The sequence below is a fragment of the Stenella coeruleoalba genome, assembly GCF_951394435.1.
Source record: "Stenella coeruleoalba genome assembly, chromosome: 11".
Classification (NCBI taxonomy): domain Eukaryota; kingdom Metazoa; phylum Chordata; class Mammalia; order Artiodactyla; family Delphinidae; genus Stenella; species Stenella coeruleoalba.
Window position 1 is genome coordinate 80837712 of NC_137157.1, and position 27201 is coordinate 80864912.

At 41.1% G+C, this 27201-nt stretch overlaps 1 protein-coding gene across 1 annotated transcript in view; it reads right to left on the reverse strand.

Moving 5' to 3' along the window:
- Positions 1-325: 325 nt before the first annotated feature.
- SSPN (sarcospan) overlaps positions 326-27201 on the reverse strand; it is a 48594-nt gene continuing 21718 nt past the window's right edge. Inside the window, exons 2-3 of the mRNA XM_079936105.1 lie at positions 10828-10914; positions 326-4678 (exon numbers count right to left, since the gene is read on the reverse strand). Coding sequence (XP_079792231.1) covers positions 4313-4678; positions 10828-10914 — 453 coding nt within the window. The 3' untranslated portion in view covers positions 326-4312. The remainder of the gene's footprint in view (positions 4679-10827; positions 10915-27201) is intronic.

Here is a 27201-nt window from a genome sequence, read left to right on the forward strand (position 1 = left end):
CACGTAACATTCGACATGTATCCCATTCTTTAGGCCAAGCTTCACTTGATATTAATAGGTGTAAAATCAGCATTCAAAGCATCTTCTGCAAAATTTTTTTCCAGCTCAGGCTCCCTCTGGCTGGAGAGCATTTACAACCTTGACTTCGACAATGTACCCAAAGAGAGACAGCCCCTGGAACAAAGGAGTCAAAATGCATATTGGTCCTTGTCTATTCCAAACCCAGATTTTTTTCTGTAAACACTAAGTTGAGAGATGTTATGTAGTCCAGTTCATGTGCAATGTACCATCACCTTAAAACACATCCAAACAAGGAGATTTCAGAGATTATGAAAATTTTATTAACAAAGAAAATCTTCAGTATACACACCCCCTTAAAAACAACCACCTCAAACGTGTAGGAAACACTTTGTTTTCTACTCATTATACCCTCAATGCCAGAAGAAGAAAACTGCAACACCAAAGTACACACCAATATTTTCGAAGGGAATAATTGTTTGAGATAATAAAATACTAGAAAATTAGAAGAAACCAATCCAAGTATTCAGTTCACAGGCTGAACCACTGAACCTTTATCCAAATGAGCGTTTCCACTGTGAGTCAATATACGTGGCCATCAGCTCTTTGTAACCCTACCCTGAAAACACAGCGTACGTCTAAAAATATGATCAAGTTCTTTGAGTACAGTAAGCACTGAGGGCCAGCCTGATTCACAGGCTGTGTGTATTGCTGCACAGCAGTGGTTCAGCGACAGTCACTAGAAAATGTAAAGGTATGCTTCATGATAGGATGCAGTTAGTTTTTCAGGGCAACTTTTCAGTTCATTTCTGATCATCATTAACCGATCCACCACTGTCCCCTGGAATCTCCCTCGGATACCCTCCACCCCACCCTTTACTAAACAAACCTATAAACATATTCCAGATATACTGCATGCAAGAGAGGAAGTATGAGAATGTGAACAGATTCTAATGTCCTGGATACAAATAGAAAACACATAACGGGTTCTCGCTGTCAGAACACACTGATGTCTGCAGCTGAAAGCCCCTTAAAAGAGATCTTATGGAGGTTTCACTCAAGGAAGGAAAAAAGTTAGGCCTGTTACTTGACTACAGTTTCTAGGGCCTGGTGTAGCTATATTTTTAGGAATGGCTCCAAGGATCTGCCTGCACAAATTTGGATGGAGCGAGGGAGGCACAGATGGTGGTCACGTGAAGGCACAGACCGACTGGGTGGGCTCAGTTACAAAGTCTGCACACTTAGGCTGCTGTATTCCTCCTATTTCAAGTGCTGCCAAGTCCCGGCTGTTTGCCTTCTTTCCAAAGTCTTGATTCATTTAATTCTCCTGAAGGAGGTGGAAGAGAAGGAGGATTGTGCAAATCTTACTGTTTTATGGTTTAGAAGAGACAGTCACCATCTTGGCACCTTGTCAGATTTCAAATGTAACATTTTGCTAAGTGTAAAGCTCGGTATCCGTTCCTTTTCTGTTGCCATTCCTGTAACTTCAATATTTGCAAAACACAACCTCAAAACGCTTCAAATCCAGCCCAAAGCAGTTTGTTATTGATGCAACACAATTCTCACATGTATCAATACACAGTGAGTTTGCAGCACAGAAATCTTTTCTTTCTTTCCTTTTTAATTTTTTCATTTTATTTCTTGTTTCTTCTTCACTTATGAATTTTTTCTCTCTTTAGGGATTTAAGAATGATTCAAGCACACAATAGCAAAATCCCCATTATATATACACATTTTATATATATATAAAATGTGTATATATATATATACACATTATATATATGTGTGTGTGTATATATGATATATACACACACATACACACACACACACACATATATATATATATCTCCTGATTATTACCAAACTTATCACCATGTCAGTTCTTACCGGTTGCATTATTTAGAAAAAGGAAGCACATAAGCTAGAGTTACTCTACCATTTCAAATACCCTGTGAATCGCTTGTAAAGCATAGAGCACCTTAGTGTTGTGTAGAATTTAATTTTCTGATAGGAACATTTGTAGTGTTTGCTATAAAAAATTGTTTAAGGTATTCAGGGTGTGATTCCAATGGTGACTTATTCATAGTAATTAGCATTAAAGCACTGGTTTCTCACTCTTTAAAAAGGAGCCCACAGATTATCAGCCATTTTCTTTTGTAGGAAACTGTCAAAATCAAAATGGATTCAGTTATTGGAATTTTTTTAACAGGGTACAAAGTATTTTTTTAGGTCATCATCAGGAGGCTTGGTGTGTGTTGATGTAATTTTTGTGTATTAAACCGCTGCTCCAGAATCATCCATTAAGCCCCTGATGTGCATTTTTGGCCTGAGCTAGTGTGTAGGAAGGCCTTTTTTTTTTTTTTTTTTTTGCGGTACGCAGGCCTCTCACTGTCGTGGCCTCTCCCGTTGCGGAGCACAGGCTCCAGACGCGCAGGCTCAGCGGCCATGGCTCACGGGCCTAGCCGCTCCGCGGCATGTGGGATCTTCCCGGACCGGGGCACGAACCCGTGTCCTCTGCATCGGCAGGCAGACTCTCAACCACTGCGCCACCAGGGAAGCCCCAGGAAGGCCATTTTTAAAGCAAGTCAATACATAAAAAGGTTTTAACATCTGTTAATCAGGTGTTTTATCTGGAGGGCATAAAATATATTTACAACCCTCCAACTAACTTAACATTTCCCTTTTTATATGGATATTCATATCATGTAATAATCGACATTATTGTCACAATCGATGGAATTATTCATATACCTCTTAAGGCAAACAAGGAAATGATTTTTTTAGAGTAGGGTTTAATGATTAGTAAAATATATCAATAGGCAATATGGAGAAGCAAATTAAGCTCAATTATCTTGAATTTCTGCTTTCAACAGAGCATACTAATAGAGAAAGTTTTTGGTAACATTTATGCTACATGAATTTGCATTCTGAGCTCCTTCCTTAAAACATTGATATTGTTCCAAGTTCAATGATAACAATAACTAGAGAGAAAAGTCTCCCACCATAGAGTAGTTGTGCTCTTTTAAGTCTCAGTCACTTCAAAACAAAACCAAAAATTACCCTCCAAGTCAATGGCCAAATGTTCAAATAATGACCTCAGAAAACATTAGTTTAAGGCTCCAGTTGACTGTGCATACAAATCAATAATAAGATTACATATCAAATATAATTTCATGAATGGGACACCTCAGCGTTACTCAATCTTCGTCAAAAGTACTTAGCTGCCAAGAGAGATACTTTACAACGTATCACAAATGTGCTATTTGCATAAACATTTCCCATTACAAATGCTCTCGTTTTCATTTAAATGAGTATTTTTAACCTGAGCTATTAATAAAAAAAATTTTTTTTTTTCTCCCTTGTAAAGCTTGGCTTTCAGAAGAAAGAATCTTTAAGCCTTCTCTCTTGTGATAGTAATTTCTCCAAATACCGACAGTGCCACGTAAGTACAGCCAGGGCTCATTAAATAGACTTCTGAGCATAATTATAATTAACCATTAGCTAGAAATTAGTTTTAATGATTTGTTTTAGATGACAGAATAGAAGCATAATGTAATTATTTTTAAACCTTCTATATCATTAAGAATACAACTACCACCAGCTTTCAGTTACTGAGAAGCAATCGCCCAAAGCATTCACTAAGTGATCTATTTACAGATCCGAAATCAGGGAGCAGAGGAAAAAGGCCAGGGCCCCAACCCAGGTGTTTGTAATTATTTAGCCTTTTGCAAAGTCTCTTCCTTTTCTACTCTGCTCTTTTAAGCTGTTTCATGCCTTGAAGACATCTCTACCAGGGAAAATAGAGAAAGACACACTGGCTGTTCAGCTTTCCCCCTCCTCCTGCCCCCTGCTTTCCTCGGAGTCATAGTGAGGATCATGGCGGGAGTGGGGAAAGGCCTGGAGGAAGATCCTATAAAATTTAGCAAGTGGGTCTGAAACTGTCCAAATCGAACTGGACTAACGGGAAAGAAGATTATATCAGTAATAGGTAACATGAGTATTAGGAATAGACTCCAGACTTTAAAGATAGAACTATACCATTCTTTCCCTGTACCGTGTTCTTTTAATATCCCAAAGTCAGTTTAGATCTTAAGAATTAAAAAAAAAATACTATGGAAACCTGAAGAAATGCTCTTTCATTTCCTGAAAAATATAAAAATATTCATTTAGAACAGTGAATATTAGTTATTGTCAAATTTCATTTTTTCTTCATTTTCTTTCTCTTTTTATCCTTTTAAAAAAAAATCTCAGCTAGGTAGGGTGCTGTTTGCTCTCCCACCTTTGAACAAGAATGTTAGACCTTTTGCTGCTGACCTTCGGAATTTGTCAGGGAACACACCCTGACACCCACGTAAAAGACCTGGTACCTGTGTTTCCACATCACAAAGCAGGCCAACAAGCACACAAGGCCGCAGACCAAGTTCAGAATCATCTGGATGAGTAAGAACAGTTTGAAAGTGCCAGTGATGCTGGTACAGTCAGTCACATCCCGGTACACAAAGGTCCTGCTGAGGGGCTCGGAGGAGGGCAGTTTGCACTGGCAGGAGTCGAGCGTGGTTCCACAGGTAAGCTGTGTGAGTTGTGTATAGTGGTGAGCAGCGAACGCCACGGCCAGCACACAGACCGTCAGGCCAAGGGCGCTCAGCAGAAAGTACAAGAGCTGCAAGAAAGCAGAAGAAAACCTTTCCAGTTATAGAGAACGTTGGATGACTATTGGCAAAGCTAATAAAGAAAAGCTCTTCTTCTTCTCTCCCAAGATTCCTTCTCTCCCTCCATTCCCTGATGGAGGGGCTGTCTCTCCTCAGAAACATGGTACCCAAGACATGGCAATGGCTCGTTAGGGACTGTTAGTGAGCAATCTGATCACAATCTGAAAAACTCTGATCGTATTTTCATTTGTCGTACAGATGTCGGGTGTTTTTCATGAATTGAGCCAATAATATTAGCTTGATTTGGAGATGTTTGTATATGGATGTAGCAGGCAGCTTAGATGACTCCCAAACACAAGAGCCATCCCTGAAAGGCATACTGTGCTTGTTTTGACCTTAACAACTGCTGGTATAAAGACTGAAACAAGACTAGGAAGTAGAGAACAAATTTCTTCAATATAAACACTGTGTTGGCCAAAATTGGCAATGACTGGTCAACTAGCAACATGGGTTAATGAAAAAGACTATATTCAATGGAGTGGTTGCCAAACCATGTCCAGGAAGGCCAGGGTCCCCAGTGAGAGGTTGCTGGGAGAAAAAAATTATGGTTCCAGAAGGTAGGTGACTTGATCACCTACAAGTCTCATCCCAAGTCCACCTATAACCATGTAGTTTCTGAGCATAAAAATAAACTAAATGGTCCCTCAGCCCCAAGGTTCTGAACACCGTTGGCTTATGTGTTAGCCTTGGAATGGAAAAGTCTAGTTAAAGTTCTAACTCTGCTATTAAAGAACCATGGAATCCCTGAACAGCTCAGACATTTACCCTACACCTGAAATTTTTTTTTTTTTTACGATACTCGGGCCTCTCACTGTTGGGGCCTCTCCCGTTGCGGAGCACAGGCTCCGGACGCGCAGGCTCAGCGGCCATGGCTCACGGGCCCAGCCGCTCCGCGGCATGTGGGATCTTCCTGGACCGGGGCACAAACCCGTGTCCCCTGCGTTGGCAGGTGGACTCTCAACCACTGCGCCGCCAGGGAAGCCCCCCACCTGAAATATTTTGATCAAAAATTGTGGGTGCTTGTTGACGTGGCCACAATATAAACCATTTTACAGAACAAGAAATCTTGTGATTGGACTTCCCTACTGAAAACCTTTCTCTTAATGGCCCAAGAGAAAGGATCTACTGAGGATCTAGATAAAGAATAGAGTCCCCAGCTGTTGGGACTGGTGTACTGAACCCAGTTCTTAGTGCAAGATTTACATTCCCATAGTCAAAAGTTGCTCATAGAGCAATTCTGCTGAATGTGAACTCCTCAAAGGAAGATTAGCCACGTCCAGGTTCAGATGAAAGTTGCTCTGAAAAGATTGTGCCCTCCCCCTGCCTTCAACTAATTGCAACTCAAAATAAAAACATGTATGCAAGATTATAAAATATGTGTGCATAAGTTCTCCAGATGAGTGATTTTGCACACAGGGACAATTTCAAATGTTTTCAAGTCTTAAATATAGAATACTTAAAATTTTATTTTTTCTGTCTTGACTGATGTGTGTGTGTGTGTGTGTGTGTGTGTGTGTGTGTGTCAGTGCCCTGAGCATGTGTATGGTTTGCTTGGAAGCTTCACTGCAGACACAGGAAGAGAGTGGACCTAGTTAAAGCCGTTTCATCTTCCTATGGCTACACGAGCAAAGAGTGCAGGGGTTCTTTGGATCTTCTCATCAAAAATATCTTAAACACACACTCTCTTTTTCATTTTCAAATCATACGAAGGACTGTCAAATACAACCCACATTTCTTCATCTGTGAAGCAGTTTATGGAAACATCTGTCTCAGGGACATAACAAGGATAACTTATACTGAACACGTTTAGCCTCCCTTGGAGGAAGGGAACCAGAAAAACACACAGTGAAACAAACCATTTCAAAAATGTAAGAGGAAATATTTAATCTGTGCTATTGAATGCATCACTTTGGTCCTGCCTGTCGCCAAATTTTCAGTGGCCATATTTTCTGCAAAAAAAAAAAAAAGTAGTTCTTGGGCTAAAAAGTATGGATTTATTTTGTGGGGTCATTGGGACAGAATATTTGAATTATTCTGGGTTGTTTTGAAATATTCAGGCTTGACAACTGACTTCAAACCCTTGATGCCAAGGGCCAAATTAAACTGTGCTGGCCGTGTTGTGCGTGCCTGCCCATGACAGCTGCATTTCCAGTGCCTGCGACATGAGTGACTATACCAGCAGGGAGGGCCCAAATTAAGGGATGATTTTTCACCTGAGAGTCATCTGCTTAGCAGAATGGCCCCAGTTGGAGTTTTCTTCATACACTATATTGCCATCAGTGGATGGGGCTACGGAGGTCCTGTCATAACTCTCTCCCACACACTCATCCTTCGATAGAGAATTTCTATAACGTCCGCTGGGGCATTATCTTGAAACAATGACAATAATCCCTCATTCTCGATCTGTAAATTATTCAAATAGCTGCAAAAAATATTCTCTCATAACCATCACAAAAATCCGTTTGCTGAAATGAGAGTTTTCCTTTTCTTTTTTTTTGTTTTGTGGTACGCGGGCCTCTCACCGTTGTGGCCTCTCCCGTTGCGGAGCACAGGCTCCAGACGCGCAGGCTCAGCGGCCATGGCTCACGGGCCCAGCCGCTCCGCGGCATGTGGGATCTTCCCGGACCGGGGCACGAACCCGTTTCCCCTGCAGTGGCAGGCGGACTCTCAACCACTGCGCCACCAGGGAAGCCCCTGTCTCTTCTTAAAAGATAACTTTTGGGCCCAAAGAGCAAACGATTTGCCCAAGACTTTTACCAAGTACACAGCAGTGCCTGGTGATGGTTACAGGCATGGACTGGGGAGCAGACAGCCTGAGTTAGAATCCCTGTTCTCCCCTCCATAACTATGGACCTTGGGCAAATTAAATCAATCCCATGGGTACCTTTGTTTCTTCATCTAGCACCTAAGTCACAGGATTACTCTAAGGATCAAAATAATTGATAGTGGGCTTTCCTGGTTTAAATATTTAAGTATTCTTGAAATGAACACATTAGCAGACCTGGAAAGAGCTGCCAGTTTTCAGGACTTTTAGGATATCCACCCTATACTGGCTTTGTGTTATTCTATGTCACGTGAGAGTAACAACACATCCTTGGCTTGTAGAAAGGACGTGAACATCTACACAAGCACAGAGACTGCTCAATTTTAATTGAGCATATTAAATATTCTAGAAGCCTCAAGAGCGCAGACAAAAGCCATGCCCCTCAGCTCCTTTAAATATGAATACATTTTCATTGGCGCATTAGCTCACACATTGTGATTCTACCTCTCCCACTGCAGGAAAGCATCGGGCCAAGTAAGCAAGAGTAAGCCACAGAATCAAGTTTCTTATCCATTTCAAGACATAAATATAGACTTGATCGGCCAAAGCCTGTGGGCTACATCTGCAGCGCTGTAGCATTTTTTCCTTCGCGGCTTTTAACTCAGCTGACAGCAACAAGCTTCTGGGTCAGAATCTGTAATTTAAAATCAAGTGGCTTGCTTTACGTACACGGCACGCATAACTATCAATAAGAGTGTTTACGATGACCTTGGGAAGGCCAGCAAATATATTTTGATACCAGCGGGGCTCGGGACGCATCTGTCTTGCATGTGTCAGTCCGGGCGGCCGGCACTGCGCAGCGGGCGGAGGCGGGCGCCCCCGGCGCTTATGTAACCACAGCGCCCGGGGGCGCGCCCCGCGCTCGCCGCCTCTAATTGCTACCCGGCCGCCGCTTCAAAGTTCAGAGGCTATTGCGACTGCAATGCCCTCGTGGGGAATGTGCCCCGGAGTGTTTTTGCACGCACACGAACCAGACACGTTTCTGAACATCATCAAGGTGAGCCCCGAGAAAACAGGGCCAAGAGGATAGGCAGGAAGCCCAATCAGCGGCCGGATGGCCCGCCGAGCCCAGGAGCAGAACTCGGGAGCAGGGCCTGGGGAGAAAGATGGAAGGCGCCGGCGGCTTACAGGGCTTGCCAAAGGGCCGCCAGAGAAGACTGTGCTAGCTTGAGATGAAAAGACAAGCCCCCGTGGCCACTGTCTGTAAGGAAAAGGGAAGTGTGTGGGGCGTGTGTGTGTGTGTGTGTGTGTGTGTGTGTGTGTGGACGCGCGCGCGCGCTAGCACAGGCTGCAGTAAAGCGCTGGCATCACCCCCTTATTGCTTGTCCTGACTATCGGGGCGTTCAACAGAAGGAAGTAAATTCGCCACCAAAGCTTGGTCCAGGGTATCAACACGTAAGCACTAAAATGCGGTTTTGCTAGTGAGAAACACCTCATGAAGATGCATTTTATTCCTTCTCCCCCAAATGATGTCAGGAGCACAAGGGAAGTCCGCTGTAACCTGTTGTGCCTTTGGAAAACCTGGAGATTGACGGAGCTCATTTTCGACCTGAAGGTAATATAGCGGGCACCTTAGAGAGCTGGCAGCAAGCATCACTAAAGGTCACATTCAGAAGAAGAGAAAAGTGCCTCTGTATTTGTCAATGTCTGTCACAGGTGAAAAAAAAAGATAGTTAATGAGATCTTCCTAGTGGTGAATTCTCAACCTGGCTGACATTGGCAGTGACTTTTTTAATTTTTTTGTCCTTGCTCCTTATTTTAAATGCAGACGTTGAGATGGCTTTAGGGGCCTCTGTGAAGATGTTGCTGTTGCCTCTGCTGTTTCCTGGGATCATGGTGGAGAGGGGGAGGAGGGCATTTCACAGAAACTGATGAACCTAGTTTAGAACCCTTTTTACCTAATGAATGAAATTCCCATAATTTAACAGATCATTTCTTACTAGGCTTTAAAAAACAAAATCATCACTAAGCCTTGTAGTTTATTCAGACTTCTACCAAAAAAGTAAACATGGACTGATGTCTGCTCTATCTGGCCTTCTTTTAAGAGACACCCTCAGACAGAAAAAGTAAAATTTCCAAGGTGGGTGGGGGGGCATATCCACCAAAATTATAACTCTATCAATTTTTAAAATAGCATCCATTAAATTTTTAAATTAGAAGAGTTACATCTAACTATTGGAGAACATCTCAAAATTGAAGAAAAAAACTACACAATGTAGGTATAATCCCACCACTCAGAGAAACTATTTTTTCTGTGCATATAAGAGCTATTTATTTAATCTCCGTAGGATCATAGCATACATTTTGTGTAGCCAGTTTCTTTTTGCTAGTTAAAATAATTTGAATATTTTATTCACTAATTACTCTTTCACGACATGACTTAAATATATATATGTATATATGAGCACATTGCTTTTTTATGTCAGTCGCTTTTATATCAATATACTAGAATATACTAACATCTTACAAAGGAGTATCCAGTTTTTATGTGTTTTCTTATAGAAGAAAAGTAAACAATGTGACTGGACCCCCAAACCAAAACAAAACCAAACCAACATTACAGAAAGCTTTTTGTTCTCTGCTACAGGAGTTGAAAGAAAATGTAGGAATTTGATTTCTACCAACTGATTTCTGAGTGGGCTGTTTATCTCCCTAAACTCTGAAAGGGTGTGTCTGTGTTTCCCTTTGGAGCAGATTCTACTGTGCAGTGAAAATGCTGTGTACTTGAATTGGCTCCAACCAAACACAGTGTCTCTAAAAAAAAAAGGCCCTCATTAAGGCACACACACTTGCTAAACCAAGCATACCCCAACCTCCTGCCTTTGCCCTCAGAGTCTTGGCACAGGTCATCTGGATGCACCCAATGTACCTTTTCTGTCTCGGTGATCCCACCTACCAAGGGAAATACACTTAGACTGCTTCATTATTAAAACATTCTAAAAAAAACCCCCAAGATGGGGAAGTGAGCACTGACATAGACACTTTTTCCCTGGCCAAGTGTTTTGCTGAACTGATGAGTTTTCAATTTTCCTTTTAAGGGCATTGGAGGACACTTCATATGCTCTGTGCCAATCCAGTTCATGGAAATTAAGACAAAAAAAAATCAGCATTACCTTTGGGGTCTGGATGAATGCCCTCCTAAAACATTTTTTGGCCTGTCTAAAAATGCAATTTCTAGAATAATCAGATATACAACCCCTTAAAAAGTCCTCCTTAATTTTGTACTTGTGTTTCCTTCTATGTGATGATAAAAGAGAAAGAAAAAGGACAACTTACTTTCATGGCAAACTGGATACAAGTCCGTTCGTCAACTTGATAGGAGACACAAAGCATAAACAAACCAAGATAGGCCACTAAGCAGACCTGCAATGGAGAACAGGGAGGAAAGGTTGTTATCAAGGAAAGCCGTGCATTCTAATGACATCAATCTCAGTGTCTTTCACCAGTAACATCCTTGTTATCAAGGTGCTCATTTCATTTGCTTATCTTTATGTGCTATTTTTGCTCAGCTTGTGGAACAGAGTTTTAAAAATAGGAAAATCAATTTATTTCAATTTAGCCAGTATTTATTAAGTCCTTCTGATGTGCCAGGTGCTGTAGAAGGTCCTTCAGCGAATACAATGATGAACAAAATTTCCTCAACCTCAGTAATTGTACGGTCCAGGCAGGCCACGATAAGCGCACACACTATTCTACGGCAGGGCATTCTGTGTCAAATGCTATTCAGAGAAGTACAAAAAGAAGGAAAAAATAACATTGAATTGGGCAATTAAAAAAGCCTTCTCTAAAGAGGTGGATTTGAAATGGTCCTTGAAAGGGATGATGATAATAATAATGATCACTACCAGTTACTGAATACTTACCTTGTGCTTGGGCTCCTCTAAGGCCTTTTGTATGGATTTCTTCAAGTAATCAGCACAAAACCCTATGAAGTAGGTGCTATTATGATCCTCACGTTATAAGTGAGGAAACAGAAGCACAAAGCTAGTAAATGATGGAACCCGCCCTCAAACCAGGTAGCTTGGGTGAAACAGTACGAGCGCAGGCGGATGCAGGACTGTGTGTGGAAAGAATAGCAAACGTGTATCTACAGTTGAAATAACAAAATATAGAGCAGAAAATGTAGGTGGAAAGTCTGGGGTTGTAGAACTGATTTAGGAAGTAGTGGGGCTCCCTTGAACATTTCTGAGCAGGGGAATGACATGATTCAAGACATGTTTCTGGAAAATGAGCAGTGGTGTTGGGTGGGTTGGCGGTGAGAATACCAGAATCTTATTTTACTAATCTAAGCAAGATTAATCTATCAGGTGAACCAGAGCTCAGAGGGTGGTGGACGAAGTCAGAGAAAGAGGTGAGAGGAAAGGTGTAGTGAAAGTAAAATGTATACATCTTGGCTATTGCATGACCAGTGGGAGGACACTGGAGCGGGAGAAATAGAAAACCATCTCCAAGTTCTTGAGTGTCAGTGATGGAAAGAGTGGGGGGGGGGCGTGCAACTGACCCAAAGAAGGCTGGCAGGAGGCATGGCAACTTTGAGGGAAAACATACTCAATTTTTAAAACAGTTTTTTAAACCGAAGTGTAGTTAATTTACAATGTTGCGTTAGCTTCAGGTGTACAGCAAAGTGATTCGGTTATTTATATATATATTTAGGTTCTTTTCCATTATAGATTTTTACAAGACATTGAATATTGTTCCCTATGTGATACAATAGGTCCTTGCTGTTTACCAACTTTATATACAGTAGTGTGTATCTGCTAATCCCAAACTCCTAGTTTATCTACCCCCCCCACCCCCCGCTATCCCCTCTGGTAACCATAAGTTTGTTTTCTATGTCTGTGAGTCTATTTCTGTTTTGTAAATAAGTTCATTTATATCATTTTTAAGAGTCCACATATAAGTGATATCATATGATATTTCGCTTTCTCTGTCTGACTTACTTCACTTAATGTGATAATCTCTAGGTCCATCCATGTTGTTGCAAATGACATTATTTCATTCCGTTTTATGGCTGAATAACTTTCCATTATATATATATATATATATATATATATATATATATATATATATATCCAGAGAAAATGCTAATTCGAAAAAATACACGCACCCCAGTGTTCATAGCAGCACTATTTACAATGGCCAAGACATGGAAGCAACCTAAGTGTCCAGCGACAGATGAATGGATAAAGAAGATGTGGTATATAAAACCTACTCGATGTGATTTTCTTTTTAGTGCATTGGAGTTTCTTAAACTGTGATTTAGAGTTTCTAATCAAAGCATACCTATTCACACTCAACTTTGGAAGCCTTAAAAGGTTGCTAAGTTCTACTTTAGGATGAAAAACATAAGCAACAGAATTGCATTTTCTGATAAGCACAATTTTCCTAGAGACAATGTTGGAAGGGTGGCTGAGAGTCACCCAGCAAGTCATTAGATGGCTGGTTTGGTGATACTCATAACTCCTATCCCCAGGGCCAGCTTTGAACCTCGGACCTGCTAGGGTGGTAGAGCTGTTTATTTACAAAGCCAACACAACATTTTAACGTAGCACCTCTATCCTATTCTCCCCTTGATTACAAAATCAATAAGTGGCTTGTGCCCTCACTGGTTCCCAAGTTGCGGGTTTAGGTTTCCACCGGACTGGGAAGCCAAAAGCCAAGCCTTCCTTGAGTACAGGCTGTTTTCAGGGTTTTCCACCATTAGGACAGGCTGATGGTTAAAAGCAGAGATGACATTCCTAGTTCAACAGATACAGTGTGGGCTGGAGAGGGCTGGGTAGAAAACAAAGCAGATAGGACCCACAGAGACAGCTTTTCAGCAGAGCACGGGCAGATGTGGAGGTAATGACACTGAAGTTGTTTGTGTAACCCACAACGCGGCCGTATTTCAAAGGCAGGGGTGAAGTTCCTTTTCAAAACTTTAAAAAATATATCTAAAAAATATATCTAATTGAGGTATAAGTTTGATAAGGCCTATAATGGCTTACTATGTATTTTCAAATTAAGAATTTTCAGAGCTAGGGACTTCCCAGTGGTAAAGAATCCACCTTCCAATTCAGGGGATGTGGGTTCGATCCCTGGTCAGGAAACTAAGATCCCACGTGCTACAGGGCAACTAAGCCTGCACACCACAACTACTGAGCTTGCACGCCTCAACGAGAGAGCCCACGTGCCGCAAACTACAAAGCCCACGCACTCTGGAACCCACGAGCCACAACTAGAGAGAGAAAACCCGCCTGTCACAACTAGAGAGAAGCCTGCACGCCACAACAGAGTCCACGCCGCAATGGAAAGATCTTGCGTGTCTCAACGAAGACCCCTCGAGCTGCAACTAAGACCCGAAGCAGCCAAAAATATAAAGAAAATAAATAAGTAAAATTTTTTAAATGCTTTAAAAAAAAGAATTTGCAGAACTAAAACAATGGAAGAAAGACCTTTTCTTTTTTGTTTATTGGCAAGAAACCCAATGGAAGCTTCTAAACTTGCTTGTGGGGATGGTTAGATCCCTAAGTACGTGCCTGGGCTCACTTGTTAGCATCTGTCTGCAGGTGCACAGGGTCAGGCTCTCTCCTACATAACTGTCTTTGTCCCTAGAGGCTATTGAGAAGTTGGCAATTGCCAAAACTCTCCCCTTTGTCTTCATGAGACACACATTCCAACAATCGAGCCTAAATGACCAGTATCTTAAAAATCTGACTCTGTCTTCCTTGAACAAATTTTTCTACTTCAGTAGTGTCTACTTCTGTGAAGCCTTAATTTAGCCTGGCTTCCAGCAAGAAGTTGCACAAGAACATATAACCTCACTCTAGACTATTTCACTTAGTCAGTCGACAGAACTCTTTTTGAGGCCAGACTCTTTTAACAGCTCCAGGAACTGAGCGCTGAAAAACCAGTCTCAGCCTTCAAGGAGCTCTCAGTTCAGTGGGAAAGAGAGGAGAGTGAGGTTACAATACCATGTAAATTTTAGGACCGTGTCTGCTCTAATACACTGAAGGGGTGATTAACCTGAAGGCAACTTGAAGAAACTTCCTGGAGGAAGATGGATTTTGAAAGGTAAGCAGAAATTAAGCAGAAGGATGTTAGGAAGAGTAGAGCAAGTACTAGTGGGTACAAAAGCATGGAGAAATGCAGAGTAAACACTGAGGTCTCCCAGAGCTCTGGTGCAGAGGATGGGAGAAGAAAAAGCCAAAGATGAGCTTGTAGAGATGGGCAGGAAGTAGGTCACAAGGAACTTTTATTTCAACCTAGGACATTTGAGGCAAGGGAATCATGTGATCAACGCTGCCTTTTAGAATGGTCTTTCCGGCTGTGAAGAATGGATTGGGAAGGGAAGACCAGCTGGGAGGCTGTTCTCCATCTATGGAGAAATGATGAGTGCCTGAGCTCAGGTAGCAGTAGGAACCGAGAGTCGGTGTGTTTGAGTGATGTTAAGGGAGCAGAATCCAAGGCTCTAAGAACTGATTAGGTGTGAGGGTTGAAGGAGAGGGAGGATTAAGCAAGGTGCTCAGCTACCTGACTTGAGCTGCCAGGTGGATGGAGTTCACGTTTAGTAAGGCACAAGATACAAGAGGAAGAGTGGAATGGGAATGGAAACCGATAATGCCCACCTGAACTCAAATCTCAGACACGTGGGCCTAGAACTCAGGAAAGGGATCTTAGCTGAACATAAGCCCTTAAAGCAATGGAAACCATCAGAAATGCTGGGTCACCCAGAAACAGTCTAGGCAAAACAAAAAAAGGCCAAGGAAGTTACCCAGTTATGAAGAACCATTGAATAGTTTGAGCAGAAAGCATCTCAAATATATTTCATATAACTTTGGTTGTACATCATGACATGTCTAAATACTATGAAACTGATCATCCTTCTGGATTTTTGAAAGTTTCACTTCTAGGTCCTAGTGTAGGATATTTGCTATAAAGCCTGGGTCAATCCAACATATTTTATTTTATTTTAATATTTATTATTTATTTATTTGGTTGTGCCGGGTCTTAGTTTTGGCAGGTGGGCTCCTTTGTTACGGCTTGCAAACTCTTAGTTGCGGCATGCATGTGGGATCTCAGGGATCAAATCTGGACGCCCTGCATTGGGAGCAAGGAGTCTTAACCACTGCGCCACCAGGGAAGTCCCAATCCAACATCTTTTAATTTCTTGGCCTTCTGATAGGGCTCAATCGGCTCTGGGAGAGGGTGGGGAGTTCATTTTCTTACCTACAGATTTTCATATTAGAACAATACTTCTTTATCAGAGGGTTTATTGGAGTTTAGAATGCAAGCACTTTATAGAAGAGTAGTATTTATTGAACACTTAAAACTGAAGGCTTATCATCAAAAAATCTAGAAACAATAAATGCTGGAGAGGGTGTGGAGAAAAGGGAACGCTCCTGAACTGTTGGTGGGAATGTAAATTGTTACAGCCACTATGGAGAACAGTATGGATGTTCCTTAAAAAACTAAAAATAGAACTACCATATGACCCAGCAATCCCACTACTGGACATATACCCTGAGAAAACCATAATTCAAAAAGAGTCATGTACCAAAATGTTCATTGCAGCTCTATTTACAATAGCCAGGACATGGAAGCAACCTAAGTGTCCATCGACAGATGAATGGATAAAGAAGATGTGGCACATATATACAATGGAATATTACTCAGCCATAAAAAGAAACGAAATTGAGATATTTGTTGTGAGGTGGATGGACCTAGAGTCTGTCACACAGAGTGAAGTAAGTCAGAAAGAGAAAAACAAATACCTTAGGCTAACACATATATATGGAATCTAAGGGGAAAAAAAAGGTCATGAAGAACCTAGGGGTAAGATGGGAATAAAGACACAGACCTACTAGAGAATGGACTTGAGGATACGGGGAGGGGGAAGGGTAAGCTGGGACAAAGTGAGAGAGTGGCATGGACATATATATACTACCAAACATAAAATAGGTAGTGAGTGGGAAGCAGCCACATAGCACAAGGAGATCAGCTAGGTGCTTTGTGGCCACCTAGAGGGGTGGGATAGGGAGGGTGGGAGGGAGACGCAAGAGGGAGGAGATATGGGGATATATGTATACGTATAACTGATTCACTTTGTTATAAAGCAGAAACTAACACACCATTGTAAAAGCAATTATACTCCAATAAAGATGTTTAAAAAAATCCAAAAACTGAAGACTTTATGGCCACGGGGAGGAAACCAGATTTCTCATGCCAGACTAAGGGTCTTGTTTTCTGAGTGGGCAGGACGTGGACGCACCAGGAAGACAGGGTGCTCTGGCTTCCCAGGGCGGGGAAGGAGCACTCATTGTTAATGAGTGGTGATACTCGCCAGGCCTCTCTGGAACAACATTCTTGGATTCTGGGCCAGGGCTTCCATTGTATATGGTGAGGTGAGACCCATGGAAGAGGAAAAAGGCAGTTACATAAGATTTTCAAGAAGGCACCCATTGGACCAGGGGCAGACAGGTGGTATCACTGAACACAAAACCAGACAAGACCTGGGTGGCACTGGGAAAACTAGTGCTGAAAGGGCAGCTAGCCCTGAAGAGCTTGTGAAGATTTAGTTCATGTACAGATGGATAATTATGTTGATAAGAAAAGCTTGAAAAGATATTTTCAGTGAAAAAAAATCCCATAATTTTAAACCTGTTTTTGGATGCATGTTTCTGCAATCTGTTTAGCAAGAAGAGAAAACCTAAGTCACAAACTCCATATTCTGTCTAAAGATGTTCTTTGACTGCTCAGAGTGAAGACTGCATTCTCTCTTGAGAGTTAGAAAGTTAAGCAGAGTTGAAATGTTCTCTGAATGTTAAATCCATTTCTAGATGTACGAGTCCTGAGTCTTGTCACACTTTGTGTTATTCCTGCAGTGGTACCTTTTGAGGATTGGCTTATTATGAATAAAAAGCGAATGGTGGATGGACCTGGGTGTTGGAGATTTACCTACATATCATTTTTTTTTCTTTTCATTTTGGCATAGCTAGAAGGTATCACCCTAAAACATTTTGTGAGAATGCGAATTATTGGTATTTACTTCGCTCCATGTCATATTTATATTCTGGTCTTGTGACATTCACACAACCTCCAATTTATTTGTTTTCTTCTTTTTGTTGTTGACAGAGCTGCTTGACAGGGCTATCTGGAGAATACAACCTCCTCTGTCAAATGTCTTTCAAGGTTTCTCTCCTCCTTCCATCCCCCCCTTTCATTTGTGTACCTGAAATGTGACTCTGTTAGTTAATCAATGTTCACCTGTGTATTTAAAGCACTTTATTTCAGTCAATATAGTAACAAGATGAACTCTCCTCTCATATTTGCACAGCCAATTGATCAACAAGAGATGTAGCAGAACTATACATATTTCTCTGGATATTTCTTAAGAGAATTTCTATGGGTTTTCACCTATTTAATAGAATTTAAGGTAGAGTATTAGAAATAACTTTCAACAAATGATAGATATATTGCAATATGTCAAATGAATGCAGTCTCACTCAGGAGAATTACTTATTAATACATAGTTTATCAGAGATTTACATAATATACAAAAGAATATTTCATGAGAATCTATTAAAGGATGTTTATTGGATCAAGATTTCAGAAGGATGGGATAGAATATTTTAGCATAACTCAAGCATTTTTACTAGATTCTCATTGCCACTGCCTCTGGTAAGACAATGTCTAAGCTAGTGGTTCAGAGTTACTTGGAGGGCTTGGTGAAATCTCCCTTATCTCCAGAATTTCTGATCCAATAGGTCTGGGGTGGAGACCGAGAATTTGCATTTCTAATAAATAAGGCCACACTTTGAGAACCACTAGTCTAAGCTAAAAACATAGTCTTCTGGAGAGGGGGAAGGTGGCGGAAGAGTAAGACGCAGAGATCACCCTCCTCCCCAGAGATACATCAGAAATACATCTACACGTGGAACAACTCCTACAGAACACCTACTGAATGCTGGCAGAAGAACTCAGACCTCCCAAAAGGCAAGAAACTCCCCCACGTACCTGGGTAGGGCAAAAGAAAAAAGAATAAAGAGAGACAAAAGAATAGGGACGGGACCTGCACCAGTGGGAGGGAGCTGTGAAGGAGGAAAGGTTTCCACATACTAGAAGCCCCTTCGTGGCCGAAGACTGCGGGTGGCGGAGGGGAGAAGCTTCAGAGCCGCGGAGAGCACAGCAACAGGGGTGAGGAGGGCAAAGCGGAGAGATTCCCGCACAGAGGATCAGTGCCGACCAGCACTCACCAGCCCAAGAGGCTTGTCTGCTCACCCGCCGGGGCGGGCAGGGGCTGGGAGCTGAGGCTCGGGCTTCAGTTGGAGCGCAGGGAGAGGACTAGTGGCGTGAACACAGCATGAAGGGGTTATTGCACCACGCCTAGCCGGGAGGGAGTCCGGGGAAAAGTCTGGACCTGCCAAAGAGGCAAGAGACTTTTTCTTCCCTCTTTGTTTCCTGGTACGTGAGGAGAGGGGATTAAGAGCGCTGCTTAACGGAACTCCAGAGATGGGCGCGAGCCGCGGCCAACAGTGCGGACCCCAGAGACGGGCAGGAGAGGCTAAGGCTGCTGCTGCCGCCACCAAGAAGCCTGTGTGCAAGCACAGGTTACTCTCCACACCTCCCCTCCCAGGAGCCTATGCAGCCCGCCACTGCCAGGGTCCCGTGATCCAGCGACAACTTCCCTGGGAGAATGCACGGCGGGCCTCAGGCTGGTGCAATGTCACGCCGAGAGGCCGCCGCAGGCTCGCCCCTCATCTGTGCCCCTCCCTCCCCCCGGCCTTAGTGAGCCAGAGCCCCCGAATCAGCGGCTCCTTTAACCCCGTCCTGTCTGAGCGAAGAACAGACGCCCTCCGGCGACCTACATGCAGAGGCGGGGCCAAATCCAAAGCTGAACCCCGGGAGTTGTGCGAACAAAGAAGAGAAAGGGAAATCTCTCCCAGCAGCCTCAGGAGCAGTGGACTAAATCTCCACAATCAACTTGATGTACCTGCATCTGTGGAATACATGAATAGACAACGAATCATCCCAAATTGAGGAGATGGACTTTGAGAGCAAGATTTATGATTTTTTTCCACTTTTCCTCTTTTTGTGTGTGTGTATGTGTATGCTTCTGTGAGAGATTTTGTCTGTATAGCTTTGCTTTCACCATTTGTCCTAGGGTTCTAGCCATCAGGTTTTTTTTGTTTTTTTTTTTACTTAAAAAATTTTTTTCTTAATAATTATTTTTTTATTTTAATAACTTTATTTTATTTTACCTTATTTTATTTTCTTTTATCCTCTTTCTTTCCTTCTTTCTTTCTTTCTTTCTTTATTTCTTTCTCTTTTTCTCACTTTTATTCTGAGCTGTGGGGATGAAAGGTTCTTGGTGCTGCAGCCAGGAGTCAGTGCTGTGCCTCTGAGGTGGGAGAGCCAACTTCAGGACACTGGTCCACAAGAGACCTCCCAGCTCCACATAATATCAAACAGCAAAAATGTCCCAGAGATCTCCATCTCAACACCAGCACCCAGCTTCACTCAACGACCAGCAAGCTACAGTGCTGGACACCCTATGCCAAACAACTAGCAAGACAGGAACACAACCCCACCCATTAGCAGAGAGGCTGCCCAAAATCATAGTAAGTCTACAGACACCCCAAAACACACCACCAGACGTGGACCTGCCCACCAGAAAGACAAGATCCAGCCTCATACACCAGAACACAGGCACTAGTACCCTCCACCAGGAAACCTACACAACCCACTGAACCAACCTTAGCCACTGGGGACAGACACAAAAAACAACAGGAACTACGAACCTTCAGCCTGCAAAAAAGGAGACCCCAAACACAGTAAGATAAGCAAAATGAAAAGACAGAAAAACACACAGCAGATGAAGGAGCAAGATAAAAACCCACCAGACCTAACAAATGAAGAGGAAATAGGCAGTCTACCTGAAAAAGAATTCAGAATAATGATAGTAAGGTTGATCCGAAATCTTGGAGATAGAATGGACAATAGAATGGACAAATTGCAAGAATCAGTTAACAAGGACCTAGAAGAACTAAAGATGAAGCAAGCAACGATGAACAACACAATAAATGAAATTAAAAGTACTCTAGATGGGATCAATAGCAGAATAACTGAGGCAGAAGAACGGATAAGTGACCTGGAAGATAAAATAGTGGAAATAACTACTGCAGAGCAGAATAAAGAAAAAAGAATGAAAAGAACTGAGGACAGTCTCAGAGACCTCTGGGACAACATTAAACGCACCAACATTCGAATTATAGGGGTTCCAGAAGAAGAAGAGAAAAAGAAAGGGACTGAGAAAATATTTGAAGAGATTATAGTTGAAAACTTCCCTAATATGGGAAAAGAAATCGTTAATCAAGTCCAGGAAGCACAGAGAGTCCCATACAGGATAAATCCAAGGAGAAATACGCCAAGACACGTATTAATCAAATTGTCAAAAATTAAATACAAAGAAAACATATTAAAAGCAGCAAGGGAAAAACAACAAATAACACACAAGGGAATCCCCATAAGGTTAACAGCTGATCTTTCAGCAGAAACTCTGCAAGCCAGAAGGGAGTGGCAGGACATATTGAAAGTGTTGAAGGAGAAAAACCTGCAACCAAGATTACTCTACCCAGCAAGGATCTCATTCAGATTTGATGGAGAAATTAAAACCTTTACAGACAAGCAAAAGCTGAGAGAGTTCAGCACCACCAAACCAGCTTTACAACAAATGCTAAAGGATCTTCTCTAGGCAAGAAACACAAGAGAAGGAAAAGACCTATAATAACAAAGCCAAAACGGTTAAGAAAATGGGAATAGGAACATACATATCGATAATTACCTTAAATGTAAATGGATTAAATGCTCCCACCAAAAGACACAGACTGGCAGAATGGATACAAAAACAATACCCATATATATGCTGTCTACGAGAGACCCACTTCAGACCTAGAGACACATACGGACTGAAAGTGAGGGGATGGAAAAAGATATTCCATGCAAATGGAAACCAAAAGAAAGCTGGAGTAGCAATTCTCATATCAGACAAAATAGACTTTAAAATAAAGACTATTACAAGAGACAAAGAAGGACACTACATAATGATCAAGGGATCGATCCAAGAAGAAGATGTAACAATTGTAAATATTTATGCACCTAACATAGGTGCACCTCAATACATAAGGCAAATACTAACAACCATAAAAGGGGAAATCAATAATAACACATTCATAGTAGGGGACTTTAACACCCCACTTTCACCCATGGACAGATCATCCAAAATGAAAATAAATAAGGAAACACAAGCTTTAAATGATACATTAAACAAGATGGACTTAATTGATATTTATAGGACACTCCATCCAAAAACTACAGAATACACATTTTTCTCAAGTGCTCATGGAACATTCTCCAGGATAGATCATATCTTGGGTCACAAATCAAGCCTTGGTAAATTTAAGAAAATTGAAATTGTATCAAGTATCTTTACCATCCACAATGCTATGAGCCTAGATATCAATTACAGGAAGAGAGCTGTAAAAAATAAAAACACATGGAGGATAACAATACATTACTTAATAACCAAGAGATCACTGAAGAAATCAAAGAGGAAATCAAAAAATACCTAGAAACAAATGACAGTGGAGACATGACGACCCAAAACCTATGGGATGCAGGAAAAGCAGTTCTAAGAGGGAAGTTTACAGCAATACAGTCCTACCTTAAGAAACAGGAAGCATCTCGAATAAACAACCAAACCTTGCACCTAAAGCAATTAGAGAAAGAAGAACAAAAAAACCCCAAAGTTAACAGAAGGAAAGAAATCATAAAGATCAGATCAGAAATAAATGAAAAAGAAACGAAGGAAATGATAGCAAAGATCAATAAAACTAAAAGCTGGTTCTTTGAGAAGATAAACAAAATTGATAAACCATTAGCCAGACTCATCAAGAAAAAAAGGGAGAAGACTCAAATCAATAGAATTAGAAATGAAGAAGGAGAAGTAACAACTGACACTGCAGAAATGCAAAGGATCATGAGAGATTACTACAAGCAACTCTATGCCAATAAAATGGACAACCTGGAAGAAATGGACAAATTCTTAGAAATGCACAACCTGCCAAGACTGAATCAGGAAGAAATAGAAAATATGAACAGACCAATCACAAGCACTGAAATTGAAACTGTGATTAAAAATCTTCCAACAAACAAAAGCCCAGGACCAGATGGCTTCACAGGTGATTTCTATCAAACATTTAGAGAAGAGCTAACACCTATCCTTCTCAAACTTTTCCAAAATATAGCAGAGGGAGGAACACTCCAAAACTCATGCTATGAGACCACCATCACCCTGGTACCAAAACCTGACAAGGATGTCGCAAAGAAAGAAAACTACAGGCCAATATCACTAATGAACATAGATGCAAAAATCCTCAACAAAATACTAGCAAACAGAATCCAACAGCACATTAAAAGGATCATACACCATGATCAAGTGGGGTTTATTCCAGGAATGCAAGGATTCTTCAATATACACAAATTAACCAACGTGATATACCATATTAACAAAATGAAGGAGAAAAACCATTTGGTCATCTCAGTAGATGCAGAGAAAGCTTTTGACAAAATTCAACACCCATTTATGATAAAAACCCTCCAGAAAGTAGGCATAGAGGGAACTTTCCTCAACATAATAAAGGCCATATATGACAAACCCACAGCCAACATCGTCCTCAATGGTGAAAAACTGAAAGCATTTCCATTAAGATCAGGAACAAGACAAGGTTGCCCACTCTCACTAGTATTATTCAACATACTTTTGGAAGTTTTAGCCACAGCAATCAGAGAAGAAAAGGAAATACAAATCAGAAAAGAAGAAGTAAACCTGTCACTGTTTGCAGATGACATGATACTATACATAGATAATCCTAAAGATGCTACCAGAAAACTACTAGAGCTAATCAATGAATTTGGTAAAGTAGCAGGATACAAAATTGATGCACAGAAATCTCTGGCATTCCTATACACTAATGATGAAAAATCTGAAAGTGAAATCAAGAAAACACTCCCATTTACACTGCAAGAGAAAGAATAAAATATCTAGGAAGAAACCTACCTAAGGAGACAAAAGACCTGTATGCAGAAAATTATAAGACACTGATGAAAGAAATTAAAGATGATACAAATAGATGGAGAGATATACCATGTTCTTGGATTGGAAGAATCAAGATTGTGAAAATGACTCTACTACCCAAAGCAATCTACAGATTCAGTGCAATCCCATCAAACTACCACTGGCATTTTTCACAGAACTAGAACAAAAAATTTCACAATTTGTATGGAAACACAAAAGACCCCGAAGAGCCACAGCAGTCTTGAGAACGAAAAACGGAGCTGGAGGAATCAGGCTCCCTGACTTCAGACTATACTACAAAGCTACATTAATCAAGACAGTACTGGCACAAAAACAGAAATATATATCAATAGAACAGGATAGAAAGCCCAGAGATAAATCCACACACATATGGTCACCTTATCTTTGATAAAGGAGGCAGGAATGTACAGTGGAGAAAGGACAGCCTCTTCAATAAGTGGTGCTGGGTAAACTGGACAGGTACATGTAAAAGTATGAGATTAGATCACTCCCTAACACCATACACAAAAATAAGCTCAAAATGGATTAAAGACCTAAAGGTAAGGCCAGAAACTATCAAACTCTTAGAGGAAAACATAGGCAGAACACTCTATGACATAAATCACAGCAAGATCCTTTTGACCCACCCCCTAGAGAAATGGAAATAAAAACAAAAATAAACAAATGGGACCTAATGACACTTAAAAGCTTTTGCACAGCAAAGGAAACCATAAACAAGACCACAAGACAACCCTCAGAATGGGAGAAAGTATTTGCAAAGGAAACAGTTGACAAAGGATTAATCTCCAAAATTTACAAACAGCACATGCAGCTCAATAATAAAAAAACAAACAACCCAATCCAAAAATGGGCAGAAGACCTAAATAGACATTTCTCCAAAGAAGATATACAGACTGCCAACAAACACATGAAAGAATGCTCAACATTATTAATTATTAGAGAACTGCAAATCAAAACTACAATGAGATATCATCTCACACCAGTCAGAATGGCCATCATCAAAAAATCTAGAAATAATAAATGCTGGAGAGGGTGTGGAGAAAAGCGAACACTCTTGCACTGCTCGTGGGAATGTGAATTGGTACAGCCACTATGGAGAACAGTATGGAGGTTCCTTAAAAAACTAAAAATAGAACTACCATATGACCCAGCAATCCCACTACTGGGCATAAACCCTGAGAAAACCATAATTCAAAAAGAGTCATGTACCAAAATGTTCATTGCAGCTCTATTTACAATAGCCAGGAGATGGAAACAACCTAAGTGTCCATCATTGGGTGAATGGATAAAGAAGATGTGGCACATATATACAATGGAATATTACTCAGCCACAAAAAGAAATGAAATTGAGCTATCTGTAATGAGGTAGATGGACCTAGAGTCTGTCATGCAGAGTGAAGTAAGTCAGAAAGAGAAAAACAAATACCGTAGGCTAACACATATATATGGAATTTAAGAAAAAAAAATGTCATGAAGAACCTAGGGGTAAGACAGGAATAAAGAAACAGACCTACTAGAGAATGGACTTGAGGATATGCAGAGGGGGAAGGGTAAGCTGTGACAAAGTGAAAGAGTGGCATGGACCTATATACACTACCTAACGTAAAATAGATAGCTAGTGGGAAGCAGCCGCATAGCACAGGGAGATCAGCTCGGTGCTTTGTGACCGCCTGGAGGGGTGGGATAGGGAGGGTGGGAGGGAGGGAGACGCAATAGGGAAGAGATATGGGAACATATGTATATGTATAACTGATTCACTTTGTTATAAAACAGAAACTAACACACCATTGTAAAGCAATTATACTCCAATAAAGATGTAACAAAAAGAAGAAGATAAAAAAATATAAATAAATAAATAAAAACATAGTCTTCTAAATACTGACGCCTAGTATGGGTTTTATCTGAATGGTTAGGAGTTAGGAGTTTTACACTGACTAGTGGAGTTTCCTATAGAAGAGTTGTTTATTACAAGTAATAATGGGATGTAACAATAATAGTTTCCCCATAAATAAATATAGTCATGGCTATTGTAGCAAAGTTCCTTAAAATTGGAGGGAAAAAATCCTTGTCTTCATCACTTCTTAAATATGACCTCATTCTAGAGCCCGTGGCCTCAGCGAGTGTGGTTGATGGTTTGGGAGCATCTCTAAATCATCAGTGCGATGTGGCCCTCTGCTACTGTTGACAGCCAATGCCCACTCCACTGCAAGCCAAAGCAAAGCAATCATCCAAAAGTGGACCATCTCTCCATCGGTGTGCTGGTAAACGTTTAACAACCAGCTGTAGGGGTGGGAGCTGCTATTTGTAGCACTTGCTAATTTCCATGGTATAAATACTTCTACCAGTGCTGCTTTCAAGCTACCAATGTGAAGTCACTGAGCACAGGGTTGGGAAGAGATGTGCACAATCAGCTTTCACAAGCCCATCAGAGGTGCCCTAGGCACCTCGCACCCCTACCACACTGTCTGCCCATTGGAGTCCCTCCTCTTATTTTAGAAGCATCTGGGATTAGTTTGTAAGTAAAGAGTAAAGTATGGCACATTACTCTTTATTAGTTGTTGGGAATCCCTGAAACCAGCCTACAGAATCAGTATAAAGGTGCAGAGGAGTGAGCCAGGGAGAAATCCTAGTACTCATTTCCTAATTTGTGAAAATGGAGTAAGAATCGTAGCAACGTAATCTTTGAGATCTTGTTATTCACGGCCACCCCCGTGAAGGTATCACTCCCCAGCTGAGTCGAGCTCAACAACTTATTGTGGTAGGCACTAGGAATATGCAGAATAAGATATGGTCATTGCTCTTTAGAAATTCACAGTTTAAGCCCCACTTTGCAGAGAAACTGAAGCACAGGAAAATTGATTGCCATGGGTAATGCCATCTGACCAGGCTATGCCAGGTGTAAAAATGGGCAGCCCACAGCAGCTCATTCAAATCCCTCCCTCCTGGTCACTCATCAAAATCTCTCATGCTTTCTGTAATGTAAGGGACATTGAATCAACTGTGTTGTCTTTTCCCTGCTGTGCATTACTTTTTAAAGACAACAAAAAGTTTGGTGTTAATCAGATAGGATTTAAATATGGTAGAATGTTGAAGTCATCCCTCCCCACATTTATTATTATTATTAATTATTATTATTTTAAGTCGCATTTTAAGGTAAAAGCAAGATAATAGGATTAAAAAATACTCTAATCAGATGAGGTAAGAAAGGTAAAAATAACTCTCAAAAGCATGAAACATCAAGTAACAGTTCACTCAACTGGTTGTTACTACTACTTCTTTAATTTTGTTAAAACCAAGTCTAGAACTACAGTCAAGGAGACAGTGTGGCATAGTGGAAAAAATGTGGGCTTTAGAGCCTGAAGCTTGAACTGCTGCTTTACTAACTAAATGTTCTTGGACAAAGCAATTTAATTCTTCCTAGCCTTGGTTTCCTTATCTATGAAATGGAAACAATAAGGCCTTCTTTTGATGGTTAATTCAAGGATTAATGATAATGCAAGTAAAGGGTATAGTAT